At 39.0% G+C, this 17,254-nt stretch overlaps 1 protein-coding gene across 1 annotated transcript; it reads right to left on the reverse strand.

The window, feature by feature from the left end:
* Nucleotides 1–7,062: 7,062 nt before the first annotated feature.
* Nucleotides 7,063–14,569, reverse strand: LOC108791116 (NTPase KAP family P-loop domain-containing protein 1-like). The gene is made up of 4 exons (XM_018561501.1): nt 14,542–14,569; nt 12,589–12,720; nt 7,662–9,439; nt 7,063–7,374 (listed from the first exon to the last, which is right to left on the reverse strand). Exons 1-4 carry the CDS (start codon nt 14,567–14,569, stop codon nt 7,063–7,065), a joined length of 2,250 nt encoding a protein of 749 aa, XP_018417003.1.
* Between the last annotated feature and the right edge of the window lie 2,685 nt (nt 14,570–17,254).

The raw sequence follows: 17,254 nt of genomic DNA on the forward strand, positions 1-17,254 counted from the left end.
TTTTAATATTTCCTAATGTGAACTTTATACATTGCCCAACCAAGGAAAAGAACAGGTCAACTTAGTAGCCCACCTCAATGCCCCTGCTTAAACCTGCCTTCTCACTTGCCCCTGGTGCTTCTTGCCCTCGGAGCATAGTGAAGTACCCAGTACCTCAGGGTATGGGGGAGCATGTTACTCTCTCCCCTTCCTCTCGTAATGCACTGTGAGCCAAAACTCTTGGCGCAGCAGTCATATAGGGGATGGGTCAAATATTGCCATGTGAGCTACAAACAGACCAGCTTAGAGCTTAAACTTTGGCTTTGGTGGGTCAAGGGGCAGCAGCTCATCGAACGAAACATAAAGATGGCCATACACTAGTAGATTTCCGAACAAAAGATCTTTCTTTACCACCAAATAATGCCATCAGACACTTGACGAATGAAATTTAATTTGATTCTATTGTTCGATTTTTGGGATGAATGGAGTTTCCTTAACGCAAACCACAGTCACTGTTAGAATTTCGTTAGTTTGAAAAAAAAATTCCATCCTGCTCCTTCAACTTTTCTCATCACTGCATTCGAAATCGAGCATCGATTTGATCCCATCAAGTAATAGAAAGTCGAAAGAAAGTTCTTTTCAAAAATCTAAGCAGTGTATGGCTGGCTTAAGTATAGGCAGAGGGTGATCGGGCTATTAAGTGAACCTGATACAGACGAAGTACAGGTTCTCTTAGACCAATGAAGCTAATACATGTAAACTGGGTCAGATGCTAGCTTCATTTATACATTGCCCCAGTTGCTTTGTACATGGCCTTTAATGTACCAAAAAAAAAAAAAGACAAAAGGGGCGCCTTTCCTAGTGCAGATTTGTTTATTCCAATAAACAGGCATCAAAAGTGTACTGACAGGTACTCACAAGATTGAAGTAAAAACGAGCTGCAGAACAATAAAATCGGAGCAGTAAAAGGATCCGTGTAGAGCGTCCTGTATGTGAATCACTGCGGTGTCGACGTGTTTCCGGGGCACGCCCCCTTCATCAGGACGTGATACCAGTCTCCTCCCTGCTATGGAGAAATCTGCACCAGGAAAGGCGCCCCTTTTGTGCTTTTTTTTTAGATGTTCCAGTTCCCTTGACTGTATTGGGGCTGCGTCCTGCACATATGCTCAGTACTCCTCTCTTGTGAGGGATAAGGATTGCCCTTGGGGCTTCTAAACAAAAAAAAAGGTTTAATGTACCAAGAGTTAACAGTTCATTTAAATAAAAAACTGGAAAAAATAAATTTTCAAGGTTATTGGTTACTCTCCAACAACAACAATACAATTCCAAGAGAAGAAAAGGAGAGAGGGAGTGAATAGAGCGCCACCCGCCACTTGCTTCCCAGAGAAGAAAAACAGAGGGAGGGAGTAAAGACAGCGCCATTGCCGCCAGGTGAGTAAGTCTGCGACTTTGTCTGGTTCATGTGCCCGGGCATAGGATTCTAAACCCGGACTAGGGCTATGGCATGCAAAGAGAGAGGGAGGGAGCTGTGCTAGGGAATTTACCTTTTTTGAAGTAGTCACATTTTCTAGTACATTCAGAGACATTGCAAGTGAATGAAAACTTGTTTAGTTATGAAAGACACTTTATTGTGAACCACATTATCAGCTTCCACTGTCTTCTATATTTTAAAGTGAACAAATATTAACACACATGGTGCTGATTAAGCAGAGCACATAGCTGAAACTAATCTCTTGATGCCCACTAATAAAACTCCACCTAGACTTTAAATACTGAATTATGTTTATTGCACCATTCCAAGGACACTAGCTCTAAGGTCCTTTCACATTTGTGACCTGTGAGTTTAGCTTATGTAGCAGTTTTTCTAGAGTGGAGTGTTGGGCAGTTTCCCAGGTAGCTTGTGTGGTAATTGTAGGCCGGGTCATACTCGCTTTCACTTTTTATTGTGTTTGTGTTAAAAATGTCAGTTGCTTAATGCTTGACTCTGGGCCATTATTAAAAAAAACATAAAAATCAATTCAGTTGTAATAATTAATACAACAATAAATTGTTTTTTTTAAATTGAGGCAGTGTAAGTATCTACATTTGACCCAGTATCAACATCTTACAGTCTTTGTACAGCAGGGCTGTAGTGTGAGAGGAAGAAGCAGCACAAGGAGCTGACAAGAAGCGTGCTGATAGGAAGGGAAAGCAGAGTGACGGAGAGGGTTTTGGGTTTAGGACAACCTGGGCTCATAGAAATGATGCTGGCCAAAAAGTACTGCTATGGATCTCTGGACTAAAGGTGAATATTGCAACAAAAGCTAGCTGGTTTTGTTATTTCACTTTTATTTTGTTAAAAATTGGGTTTAGGCTTTAAATATCATATGAAGAGATTGGGTGGACGTCTGTAAAACTGATCAAAGCGAATCACAGCAGTCTAAGTTTGATTCTCTTTATTTTGTTACTCCTGGCCATCACTGCTTTAAAGAAGAACTCCAGGAATGTTTTAATTAACCCTTGCAGTGGGGCTATCCCTGGCACTGCAAGGGTTAAGTGCTCATTTGTATCTAGGTGCTAAAATAACAAAGTTATACTCACCTGAAACTCTGAGTCAGCCAGTTGTCACTACGCTCCCTCCAGCCTGTCTTCCTCATCGTCCTCACGTCTATACACTGTGTATATAAGTGATGATTCATGAACCTTAGACCGCTCCAGAGGAGGGGGAGAGACGTTGGAAGAACTTGTCTAAGAAGAAGCCGGCTCAGAGCTTTGGGTGAGTATAGTTTTTTTTTTTAACCTAGACACAAACAAGCTGTTAACCCTTGAAGTGCGGGGGTAGCCCCACTGTAAGGGTTAATAACATTTCCTGGAGTTCTTCTTAAACTCCTGCGATGGAGGGTTTTTTTAATCAACCAGACAGATTCAATGTGTATTTAAACTGAGGAACTGAATACCCTGTCCTATGGGATCAACCTCCCTGCACTGCATCTTTTGAAGCTGTAGCGTTGTCAGCCTAGGACGGGATATGTGTTAGGACTACAGAGAACTTCCACTTCTCCTCCCCTTCATAACATGGGGTGAGAGGAGAGTGTTCTGTAAACGGCAGGGCTGATAACACTGCAGAGTCCACAGGAAATTACAAGCTGATTGGATTTCTAGATTGTGTTTGCACTTACCAATAAGATCTAACAAAATGCTTTCATTGTTACATTTAACAGCCCAAACAGGAGCAAGCAAGAGAAGTTCATTGTCAGGGTGAACATACACTTTCAGTTACATTGAGTGCTTTGTTTGCCTTCTTTGGACCAAAGCTGCCTGACTTTGTGAGCAGTGGGTGTAATTCTAAGAATACCCAAACTGTGCGTGAGAAATATCTTATGAAAATGACAACTTTGTGAGAAACAAAAAAAATAATAATTTACTTTTTATTTTCCAAAAAAGGCAAAAAAAACCCCCAACAAACTTTAAAATACTCGCCATGCCTGTCACCAAATAGCCTGGGGTGTCTTTCATTTTGGGCGTCTTAGTACTGTCCTGACACTTCAAAAATGTGGTAGGTAGTCAGGAAATCAGATGCACAATTTATGCCCCTTAAACGTTTGAAGGCACTGCTTGGACTCTGACTTTCCTGACATATTAGGTCCTCAAAAAATGTGATAAGGCCGTAGGAAAATCAGGTTTGATCAATTTCAACATTTTTATGATGCTAGATTATCGCTTTGATGTTTTATAACAGAAAGTAAGAAATTGTTTTGTTTTTTTTCCCCTTGATATAGTAAAAAAGAATAATTCCAGTGGTCATTAAATACAACCAAAAGAAAGTTCTATCCATTGAAGGTAGTAAATAGCCAGCTTAGAACCTATTTCACCGCTGTCACATGTAAATAATGAACTATTTGATGCTTTGCAAAATATTTACAGTCCATAATCAGTTTCACTGAAAGTTCCTTGATATATTTCCATTATGAAGGATGGAGGTTCATAAAAATGTATTTACTTTGGCAAGCCTTTGTTTGCTTTCTTTCTGTGCAGGGGAGGCAGTAGGAAGACTTGCAAGTACATGAATAAGGAGACTGACAATTTGTTTTAAGCTTCATTTTGTTATACCCCGCTTTAGAATGGTTTTCTTTCATTAAAAATAATGTATATCTAGCTGGGGTGAAAAAGGCACAGGTACGCAAAGTTTAACCTTTCACAAACAGGGGCGTCCGGAGGCTGGGTGACACCCGGAGCAGAGACTGGGTGACACCCCGCAGTGACATAATCGCGCATGACGCACAGGTCATCTAATCTTGCTGATAGACGGCAGCAAAGAGAGGAGGGGACGTTCACCCGGTAGGATGAGGTATGCCGCCGGGTCCCCTCCTCTCTCCTGAGACCGTCGGGCTCTTGGTCCATGATCTCTTTATATTGAGCAGAATGTAGTAGGACACTTGGAAGACCCTAAGATTGCAGGAACACTTAAGTCTCCTATGCAGATAGGTACAGAAATATAACCCACAGCAAGCAGATCTTGCAACTAGCATATCAAACACCACCTTTCACTGACATATTACTTTGGCGAACTGACACTGGGGGAGCTGAGGTTCTACAAGTTGAATATTTAAAACTATCAAAATGATAATTTCACTTTTTGAAATTTTTTATTTTCTTGTTTGAATTGCTTTATTTAACTTTGTAAAACTGCGCAAAACTATATGGGTTCATAAAAAAAACTTCAACGCAAATCTAAACCCAAATACAAAAAGGAATGTATTGCAGCGTACCAGTCTTTAGATGTGGTTGCTGCATAAGTGATCACTTTTCAGGCTAAAATCATTTTCAGCAAGTACAGAAAATATATATATTTTTTTTTTTCTTAAGCTGTTAATAACTTTTTACTACAATTTTTTTTTTGAAAGTATGTTATTGGTAAAACATACAGAATGCAAAAGCAAAGGAAAATAAAACGACAGACAAAAAGACTATTCAGTTGTACATGTCACATCTGCGTGGACAATATTTTGGTACAAAATACATCACATCACTGCATGGTAGTCCCATATCAAGAACACTAAAATATTATACTCATGTGTCTTCGCTACACTATAGCAACGTATCTCCCAGGATGACTGCTACCGTCAGTGCCCAGCCCGCTCTTTATTACAATTTTTAACAATATTATACATAACACGTTCCAATACAAGTCTTAAGACAACACAAGGGGTTAAAACAAATAATTGTGTATTATATATCTTACTACAAAATGATGACGCTCCAATCATATTCTCCATGCTCTTTACTATACACACAATGCTCTATTTTAATGGGTGGGAACGGCTCTCTTAGAGAAAACAAAAGACAAGACTAAACTACAGAGGAAAAAAAAAAGAAAATGTTAGAATGCTCTTCCTGTATTACATGGTGGAAGGAGGGGTGAAAACAATGACTATAACTCTTCCTTTCTATATGTCCTACTCAAAGAGCTGTTTATCGACTCAGCTAGTTTGTGGTTCAGGTTAGTAGGTACTTTGATATTTGTGACGAGTCTAAAAACTCTCTCCATGGACCCCACATTTCTTCATATGTCTTTTACTCCTTTCTTTTACCCTGGCTCCATATGCATAATATGATTCACCTGTACCATCAATTCTCTTACTGCGGGCAACTTTGCTGTTTTCCACAATCTAGAGATAGGTGCTCGAGAAGAAAGCGAAATATTCCCTGATTGAACATTTGTTGTGATGCTGGAACAATCGATAACAGGGCCACTTCAGGTGTCTCCGGTAGATTGCACCCTGTGACTTGCCTACATATCTCAAATATTCCCTGCCAGCATGCCTTTACTTTAGCACATTCCCACCATATAGGTAGCATAGTTCCTCTACTAGTCTCACAGCGCCAACACATCTTGAAAACAGCGGGGGCGAACTTTGCAATGCGGTCCGGACATCGATACCATCTAGTCAAAATCTTGTAGTTCCGTTCTTGTGTTCGAATTACTATGGTACCTTTTAAATGCCCAACTACAGAAAATAATTGTTACTCTTGACAGAAATGTCCATGTGTCCTTGTCAAAAGAAAGCTAAAGCAGAGACACCGGCACTCCAAACTTGCAAAATACGTCTATTTATTGACGTGCATTGTGGTAAAAAACCACGATGCACGTCAATAAATAGACGTATTTTGCAAATTTGGAGTGCCGGTGTCTCTGCTTTAGCTCACGATTGTTACGGCTGCCACCCGTTGACTACCGCAGCACCCAATTCTTGAAGGGATTCACGCGGTCAGGAGTTCGATGGGACCATGGACTATCTTGTCAAAAGAAAAGCACAAAGAACCTTATCTTTATTGTATAAACTACTAGTCCCGTCAATCTGCCATGTAATGGAGATGAACGAAGGCAGACATGTTTGACATGTCCAGCCTGTGTGATAAATACATTGGAGAAGAGACAGGAATGTTATTTGTATGTTATTCACAGGATTACCAGGTAAAAATAAAAAAAAAAGGCTGAAAAAAGAAAACTAATGTCAGTACATCTAAGGACTGGTAAGCTGCAATATATCACATTTTGATCGTAGGTTTTTATATCTCTTTTATATACAGTCATTCACTTTAATGTTTAAATAATAAAATAGTAAATAATTTTCTTTCGCTGGCCCTCCATGTCTGTGTTCCCATCCTGCTCATAATGAAACGGATTAATTTCACCTTGGTTTAACAAATGGAAGGCAAAGTAGCAATCAATGCAAGGCACTTAAATGGCACATCGCTATATTTGATTCAGAAATTATTAGTGCTTTCCCACGTAGAACATCATCAACCCTACTAAACACCTTTGGGATGGATTGGAGCACTCATTGCAGCCCAGGTCTTCTTGTCCAGCATTAGTGCCTGACCTCACAAATGTTTTTTTGGCAATATGGACACAAATTTTGCAGACACACACATAAATGTGGTGGAAGCCATCCTGGAACAGTGTAGGTTTGAATGGCGGCAAAGGGGGACAGCCAACTCCAAATAATGAGCATGTTTGAGAATGGAATGTCCAACAAGCTCATATAGGTGTGATTGTCAGCTTTCAACAAAAATTGGCAATATAGTTTATGTGCACATGGTTTAGGAAACATCTTCATTTGAAAAAGACAGTGACATTTTGCTTTTGTTTAAGATGTTGTCAATGGATCCAGCACCAAGTTTTTGTGCGTCTTGCTTTCCAAAAGCAGAGACTGTTGTGGGGGCAGCAGGGGGTGGTGGAAGTACTCCTAAGAAGTATACACTGAAGAGTGTCCAGTCTCCTAGACCCATACATAAAACATTTTTTATTTCATTATTATCACTATAGACCAAGGCTCTTCCATTCAGATTGTGATCTTTTATCGTTTGTCGATACAGCTGGAGGTTCTCCTCTCGGAATCCTAGTTTACTCATCTGCGAAAGAAGAAAGAGGGTATGGTAAATATTCATAAATATGAATTGAGGTGTAGAGAGGTGCAATGGAAATGTATAAAATGGCTATGAGTTTTTTTGAGACAATTGACAATCTAGTATGAAAGTAAAACACTTATTGCTTATTCCGGAAAGATCTTTCCTAATCTCACCAAACATCAGTGAAGCTGTTCAATAAGGCAATGTGTAGTAACCTGTAGAAATAGTTTTTTTTACAAATAAGCATGTAAGCATTTATTAGAATGCAATGATAGTAATAAAATACTTACTTCTTTACAGACTTCATCTACACTCATGTTCAGTAACGTTAACATGGTCAGTCTGTTGCTCTTCTTGGATTCCCACATGTTGTTACTGCCCCGTAAAAGTTCCATCTCTCTTTTGATGGACTGGTCTAAATTGACAGTGAATGGCAAAAAGAAGTTGGCATCTGCTACTGTGAAATTTTCATACAATAGTTTATGGAAAATCTCTGGGTCCCCATCCAGCTCCAAAAGTTTTTTGAGATTTGTTTTTATGGCATCTAACTCTTCCAAAGACTTCTCAAAAACATCCCAAAGGAATGTGCGAGCATATATAGAGTATTCTCCTGTTGTATCAGTTTCATCAAGGCACCTCCTCTGTTGTTCATCTTCAATGCACTGCAATATCCAGCTGAGACGACAGGGCCATTGTGCTGCCAGAATTACCCATTCTGTTACTTTGTGAGGCCTAATCTTAGTCCTTGGCACATCTCTTATCATCAGTCTGATTGTTATGGTGATTGTGTTTACTATCCTTCTGATGTGGACAACATTGTCAGTAATAAAGTCTTTCATGCTTTCATCAAAAAGGTATCTGAAGGCATCGTTTATTAAGGTTTTGGTCTTTGGTCCTTTATCTGTAAAGCTGATAGTTTGCCCCTGATCTTCAGAGCATCTGACGTTAAAGGGAGTATCCTGTAATCCAAAATCATTTTGATGGGTAACTCGTTGTCGTAGGAGTTGTTCTGTCTCATTTGGTACCAATGTTTCATCTGTTATATTTTCTTCTTCTTTTTCTCTTATCAGCTCATTTTTTCCATCTATGACATTTCTCATCACGAAACACTTAGTCTCGCAGTCCATTTTGGGAATGCAAAAAGGTAGAGTTATAATACGGTTCAGGAACTGATAACCATTGTTTGCCATGCCTTTTAAAAATAGTGAGCTTTCTACGCATTCCACAATGATGCTGGGGTCCACGGCTAGAATAGAAATAAATGGGGCACAGGGATCGGAGAGTAGAATATTCATGGCATTTAAAACACCTACTACTTTGTCTGGCATGCACCTGTCCAGGCTTGTGATCTCTAGAACTACTTTAATTTTCTGCCGTTGGAAGACTTCCATGAGTTGAAGATACCGGGTGATTACCTTAACCTCCCGCTTCACGTCACTCATGAAGCCCAGCTGGGAACTCATGTCTGTCCGGTTCATCTTATTTTGTACCACACCCCTTTGGGTGATAATTGCATTTTTCATGGTCATAATAACCACTCTTAAAATCCCTGCTGCAGAGATGCCAACGACAGTTGCGCCAACACCTTCAGCAGCAGCCAGCATATCTCCAGTTGGGTCACCAAATGGAAAGCCATATATTAGAAACAAAGCACCAACACCAATTCCAATCAAGATGACTAAAATTGTAGCAATCCAGAGTGGGATACATAGGAACTTCTTACTAACCCATTCTTGTTTAAGTGGTGCATCAATAATTTTGGTTTTTCTGCCTACAGCTCGATAGACGCTCATAGGAGCCAGTCCAAAGTAGTTCTCAATTCCGTCACAGAGGGTGGTAACAAGACCAGCCCAGAGATGGTCACTACCTGCATATTCCCATGCACTGAAACGGATGAAGATGAATCGAATATTCTCTCGTTCTTTGTGCTTTTCTGTGATGACAGGATGGTGAAATATCATAAGAAAGATAAGCTTGAGGAGGTCTTTTCCTGTGCATTTTCTTGTTCTCTGCTTGGTTCTTGCAATTTCATTTTGTTCTTTTTCCCATGATTCCATACATAGATATGCTGTAAACCAAATCACAAGAATGAAATAAAAGTAAATAAAGCTGTATATGAAGTCACTGCAAAGACATTATTAGGAGCTAGGCTTCTTCAGCCTTTGAACCAGCTATAAATCAACAATTCATGTGTGACATTTCTGTTTTACTCAAAACCAGTAAATACTAAACATATTGATATTGACTTTATCTAGTCTTAACATAAAGGAAAGTGTTAAATTTGACTCACATATTTGGAAATACAAATATAATGAAGTCCTGCCCCTGTCACCACCAGTCTCCGTACTTCCTCTTATTTCCAGTAAATCATTACTCCCCTCCACCATCCATTCACATCTCGCAGTCACAGATTCTAATGTTGCGCTTAGCCCTCTTTTTACATTTGTCTTGTACTAAAGTTTACCTCAGACTCTCCATAAATCCTATTTTATTTGATTGCTTGATGCAAAACATGGCCTGGGGACCCTCCTAGGAGTTTTTAACAAGTGTTTACAACATTGCAAGCATGTTATCTGGTAACAAGATTCTCTAAATCGAAAGAAGAAAGTACTAATCAGACTTGCCTGTTTAGTGAGGCAAATTGCACATGAAAATGTGGTGGGAGACATTTATCCATGGCGAGCCTTGCATGCAAAGATTGGCTATCTTAGCATTTAACTGATTTGGGCTTAAATCACAACCTTTGCTTTGCCCATTCAGCACAAACCATCAGGCTTGTTTTAATCTCCTGTCTCCAATAGTATATACTTCAAGTGATACTAAACTCAGGAGTTAAACCTTAAAAATCCATTCACATACCTTAACAGAAATTTACTTTATTGGTGTATCACTCGGCTGCAGATCCTCAAATCATCTCTGAATTGGTGCTGACACTGTCCTTCCTTCTGGACGGTGTCTACTTTTGTTCCCCATGGTCCCTGTGTGTTGTAGAGTAGTCACCTCTCAAAGCTCATTCCCGTGATAGATAATCTTATGTTTAGTTTACTAACTTGTATTAGAATGGTAATCTATCACGGAAGCGAGCTTGGAGCGGTGACTACTTTACAACACACACAAGGACCACAGGGAAAAACTTCCACTTCGCTGGAAAAAGTACATGAGCTACTTTTCTGCAGATTTATGCACTTTTGGCCCCATAGACTTCAATAGAAATTCCTATAAATGCGTGGTGCAAGTGGTTTTGCAAATGTTTTGCTCGTTTTGTCGCACAAGCACAATCTATCAGCTGAAAACACATGTAACAATTCTTTTGAGAACATCTCGAACGCTTGACAAACAGATGTAGATACATGTAAAAACACAAGGCTTATAATGTTGAAGCTAAAAGATTGGCGTTACAGCCAGGCACCTAGCATTTTTATAAGCAGGATAGCAGTGGCCGTCTTAGAATACGTACTTAAAGCAGAACTCGAGGTAAAAAAAATAATCTTAACCCATCCCTGCACTGCAAGTATATGTTTGTGTCTAGGTTAAGAAAAAAAAATAATACTCACCCGAACCATGGATCCGAGAAACCGGGAAAAAAGCTGATCAAGCACAATCTGTGTTTGATCAGCTTCATTAAAGTGCAAAGGTGACATTAGGGGTTTAATAGACCGCTAATGTCACCTTAAAGTGAACCTGTCACCTCCGATGTACTATCACAAAGGGAACTTGTGAGCCCCCCTCTGTGATAGCAATGGAGTTAAACAAAAGTTGAAAAAAATAAAGTTAAATAATATAAATGTAAAAACCCTAAAACATTTTTTTAAAGTCCCTTATCCCTGCAAAACACAAGCATACTAATGCAAACACACGTCAGGTGCACCTACGTACAAAAATGGAGATTGCACTCCACGGTAACTATCATCGCGTGCGTCAAAGTGAGACCAATAATTCGGGGGCCAATATTCACAGTTAACTCTAAACTGATGATCTGTACAGGCTTTTAAAGGGTCTCCTATGGACAATTTGGGGTACTGTATTTTGTTACTATTTCACGGGCAGACGCAATTTATAAGCTTGACATGTTGGCTATTTATTTATTCAGCACAACCTCGTCTTTTATATTGTACAAAAAAAAAAATGCGTATTACATTGTGTTTTGGGCACTAAAATTAACTTAAAGTGACATTAAACCCTCAGATTTTTTAACATAAACCAATACTGTAATGTGTGCCTTACTGTAACCCATGGTTGTTTCCCTTCTCTTTGCTGCTCTTCCTTTTAAATCCTTATCTCTTCTCATGCTTGGGGAGAACTTCCCTTTGCAGCTGAGTGCCTCTTCCTGTAGTGTTGGCTCACATTGTGAACCTGCACACAGACACCATGTATCCATTCCAGAGATAAGGCAGTCTGCTGCAAAACAGAAGTTCTGCCCAGCATGAGAAGACATACGGATTTAAAAGGAAGAGCAGCAAAGAGAAGGGAAACAACCATGGATTACAGTAAGGCACACATTACAGTATTGTTTTATGTTAAAAAATCTGAGGGTTTAATGTCACTTTAAGGGTATTTTATATTAAAAGTTTGGGTTTGATAAAGAGGTACACTAATATCGTGTGACATAAAAATTTGCAACTGCCACCATTTTATTCTGCAGGGTCTCTGCTTTCAGGAAATATATAACTCTGAGGATGTTTAAATGTTTTACTTTTCAAGCCTAAAATGGGGTTTATAAGATGCGTGCAAAAATGGCTCTTTCAGCGAAAGGGTTAAAGCATATCTCTGTCCAGGTCCCCTGTACCCGTAAATGGCGTTGGCGAGGGACCTGGGCGGGGGACTTAGGTGAGTACCAGATAAGAACAAAAAACCTTGCAGGATGGGTTAATTGGGGGTGGGAGGGAGAGCGTTCATATTTTGCCTGGAGTGGAGCTTCAAGTTGGCTTAACCCTGTCCACTCTAAGGCCCATATCAGCCCCGTAGGCTACTATGACTATAGGTACATCACTGTTTACAGTGTTTTTTGGATATTGTTTCATGTACTGTGATTTTACTTTTTGCTTGAAGATGCAAACTTCTAATTCACACACCTACATTTTATTCATGCCCATTGAAACAAATTACGTGTAGTCCCCGATTTTAAAACAACTGAGAGGTGTACTTGAGACCTTTCTGAAAGAAGAAACATTGAAAACAATATTTACAGATACATCCCTAGTTTGTTCTGATACTCACTTTCAACCTTGTTAAGTAGAAGGTCCTTACGTCTACCCCATGGAGCATAAAATCCCAATGTCACAGGAGAAACAACATAGTATAGTGCCTTGGCCAGAGAATAGCAGTAGACGTCATCCTTCGTCTGGAAATCTTCAAGAAAACCATAAAAACGTATAAGCAGTAGAAGAGTGGTTGGCAGTGAGATAGAAAGACACAGATAGCAATAAAAACATGCCCCCATTGTCCCTGTTGCATAGTTTTTCCATCACTTCCAAGAGTAAGCCTAAGCTCAGGCCATGGGTGCCTGCACAGTTCATAGAGTGCCTAAAAATGTTTTCTGATCAACAGTGGTAGGCTTAAGTTTTGATAATTAGTTCATAGTTCTCAATGGCTACAGCCATCAGAGGGCACCCTTATGTGAATGTACAATCTGACTGCACTTACAGCACTCTTTATATTGGCTGGACAACTGCAGTTCAATGGGGAGAGAGTTGGGAATGGCAGGACACAGTACAAGATAGGCTGCAGATACTGATGTATAAGTGGAGGAATTTTATCAATTTACTAACCTACACAGTTACAAGTTTCCTACGATAGGCTCAGGTGCTACCCACACACATGAGACTACAATCCAATCAAGTAACAAATAACTGGACCAAACAATAAAAAAAAAAAGTCTATTGGTACCTATAAAGCTGGCTTCACACAGTAAGGTTTTTTAGTCTGCTAGATTAGAAAATGTCACAATAACGATGTACTGTAGTATGATGCTGTAGTTTAATAATCTACTTACTTTATATCCAATCAGTTGTGCCATTATAATACACAGTTGTTGACTTTTATTGAGATGAGAGATCAAATCTATTGCAAATCTGTTTGTGACCAGCATATCTAAATCAGTGACTAAATGCATCTTTCTTTGATCCTTTGTCTCTAAACTGATAAAAGCTGATTAGTTGTTATAGATTAGCAATTAGAATTTTAGAGTGGATGTTTTGTGCAAATTTAGTAATCCCTTGAATGACAGCAGTATTGGGTACAAAAAGCATTGGAATGCTTACCATTCCCCCATTAAATGCTTGTAAGTCTTCCCTCTTTGTTGTTAATCAATGCTGAGACATTAGTCACATGGTCTTTGTCAAAGTAGAGGACTAGCAGAGCTACTGACTTGCCAGCACAGAAGTACTAGTAAGTGTTAAAATATGAGAGCAATTCCCCATAGTCCTGCAGATTTGCATATTAGTTAATTGAGATTTGTATTACTGAGGTGTGGCCAGGGTGTGTCCATTGCCTATCTATGTGGGCTACATTGTCCCCCTTTACCATGTTAGACTGTTGGAATTTATGGGTCCCCATACTAGCCAAATTAGAAACCAATCCAACTAAAATAATCAGGATGTGTTTAAATGGTATAGCGCTAACCGTCCTTCGTTGATAGATATGAGAAATCAAAACGTTAAGATCAAAGGTTTGAAGCATACAATTGAAAAAGTATATAAATTGTAAAGGATGTATCTCAAAAAATCAGTAACATCTATATAAATACAGTGTGAAAAAACAGTGTGTAAAGAATATTAGTCCAATGTGAAATATCAAACAAAAATGTTCAGTGATTTGTAAAAAATGTACAAAATATGTATATGAAAAATAAATTATTATTAAACTTGTGGTAAAATTATGAAAATATGTGTCATGTGTGAATAAATAATTATAAAAGGTTTCCCAATAATAAATACACACTCAATGTGCAACTAATTAGTAATTAATAAACATATATATATGTGTATATGTGAGTACCTGGGATTTATTACGCTATGAGCGTATGTTTTATTTCTCTTGCTTGATTGGATATCTTACCGGGGGGACTTCTAAAAGTGAAGATCCCTCGTTTAACATCCTGGAGAAACGGGAGTCCCTTCCCTCTCTAGAGTTCCACCGAGCGGGAGAAGCAAAGACACAGCTCCGGCTTACCTTGATGAAACAAACGGTTGTTTAACATCATCTGATCCGGTGAGTGCATTCCCTTGAGGGGATTTTTTCCTCGTTTTTTTCTCGTTCCTTTCTGGATTTTCGTTGGACACATCACTTAATTGGAAAACGCACTGGATTTTCACTGTGGAAGTTGGCTTTATTTTTATATTTATGGAGTTTTAAAGACTTTAAAAGACTTAGTCATTTTTTGGACTACTCACATGGACTAATATTCTTTACACACTGTTTTTTCACACTGTATTTATATAGATGTTACTGATTTTTTGAGATACATCCTTTACAGTTTATATACTTTTTCAATTGTATGCTTCAAACCTTTGATCTTAACGTTTTGATTTCTCATATCCATCAACGAAGGACGGTTAGCGCTGTACCATTTAAACACATCCTATACTAGTGGCCGAGTGCCTTAGTCCAGCAGCTTCCCGTACTCTTCTAGAATAATCTTTTAAAATCTTAAGAATTTTTTGTGTATATATATATATATTTTTTGGTTCTGGGTTTAGATTTATCCATTTAATATTTTATTCTCCATTAGCGCAAGTTCTTGCAAATATTTCATCTAAAATAATCACATCAGGTTTTATGACAATACTAATTAAGGTCATATATGGACTGTACTTTAAAAATGTGCAAGCTGTTAGCATGTCAGCATAAAATTTACTTAAAATTGTGGTATTGTAAAATATAGAATGAGACAACAGTAAAAGATATTACTTTCCTTTTACCATTTCAAAGGTTCATACAATACTAACAATTAAAATGGAATTGGAATATACAGACTGACCTCATCTGATCCCACTGAATGTCTAGTTTGGAATTTGGGGGATCGCTTAATGTGAGCTTTCCAGTATATGTGCATATTGGGATCAAGGCTGCTTAAAATATAATATTAGTCCCTTTGTAAGAAATGCCAAATATGAGAGCAATGTTTGTTTGCTGTAATCCTTTGCCTTTATGACAGATGAAGCGGAGATAAAGTGAAGAATATTATAGATAACATTCCTCCATTACATGACATGGAACTGCACACCTGGGCTGGGTTGGATAAGTAAGATAAGGTGCATGCAAGCAAGGTGATGAACGACAGAGTATAGACAGAAAGGTAACTATATTCCAATAAAAGTTACTTACTAGGACACACCATGTCATCATCTAATAATGTACAGCTTCACGAGAGATCCTTATACCTGTGAAAATCAGAAAACCTTTCTGTTAGTGTGACCTCACAATCATATCATGACCAAATTTTCTGGCAAGAAACAAAGAACTCTTCTATCGCCTCCTCCCTGTAACATTCTCGCAATCCCATTCTTTGGCAGAAAACCAGTAGAGTATTATTAATCACACATGATACCATATGTACATACACTGGTGCATGGGTGTATAAAAAAAAAAAGCTTAGTGATAACATATGAAAGTCTCAAGAACTGCCATTGTACACAAGGCATTTTAATTCTATTGTAAAAATGCAAATAACAAAAAAAAGGAAATCAAAAGATTTGAGATACGTTAGTGCATTTTAATATGTTTAATGACTTTGTTTTACGTGTTTTTACAGATAGAAATGAATAAACCCATGGTTGTCGTCAAACATTAACTCTGTTTATGCCTATATACCCTTGTCTCATCCATCATGTCCCTGAAAAGCGTTGAATGATCCTTTGTTGGTCAGACCAATAAACATGACATTATTGCTCAATCCAGCAAACTGTCATCTCAAATCTATGGTTATACCAGGAGATGGAATGAGCCATGTAAACCCTAATTATTTGATGAAACTGTACTCTGACATAGATGAAGTCAGAGTAGAGTGAGATACTGTAGAGTGTGATATAATTAGTTTTTTTAATTGACCTATTAATAAAATTTGCACTTAAATTAGAATTAAATTGTAATTACAATCAAATTAGAAGTAAACTCTTGGAATGAATCCTTACAGGGCTATTCATAAAAGGGTGAAGCGTTTGGAGAAGGCAGGAGAAGTGAACAATCTAGGACCTTGGTTCTCAACTGGTGGGTCGTGACCCAAAAGTGGGTCGCGACCTCGTTTTCAGTGGGTCACCGCGTGCCTTCCCCTTTTCTATGTGAGAGACTGCACAGCCTCCCCCTAGCGTAGCAATATCAGTTCTTGTGCTGAGCAGCCATTCAGAATATGCTGCCTGGCGCCAAGTGTCAGCTTGAGGTGGGGTGGGCTGGAGCTATGGCCACAAGGGAGCTCCATCCATACATGAATTGCTTCCAGCTCCCTCACGTGACCTGTGGAGGTGCCATGACTGGAGTGAAGTCACATTCTGGCTCCCGCCACCTCTAAAGGGCGCACAAGGGAGTTGTACAAGCAATGCATGCATAGATGGAGCTCCATCACAGCACAGCAGCCCACACTGGACCCCAAGCTGAGGATCGCCTGCACCGGAATGCACGATACTGCAATGCCGTTCGTTCCATTGCAGTGCGACTTGGGTTACCACTTAATGTCTAAGGACAAATGTGAGGTTACACAGGTTGAGAACCACTGAACTAGGACAACATAGCTGATTTGGAAACATTCTCCAATTCAGCTCACTTTCCAGTTCAGCTATGTTGTCCTACATCCTTCACTTGTTCTGCATTCTCCAAACGCTTCACCCTTTTGTCTGTGAAGGTTATCATTCATCCAGTTCATGGTATATCTGTACAAAATAAGTCAAAA

This window comes from Nanorana parkeri, unplaced genomic scaffold, assembly GCF_000935625.1.
Source record: "Nanorana parkeri isolate BGI_ZX_2015 unplaced genomic scaffold, ASM93562v1 scaffold528, whole genome shotgun sequence".
NCBI lineage: Eukaryota > Metazoa > Chordata > Amphibia > Anura > Dicroglossidae > Nanorana > Nanorana parkeri.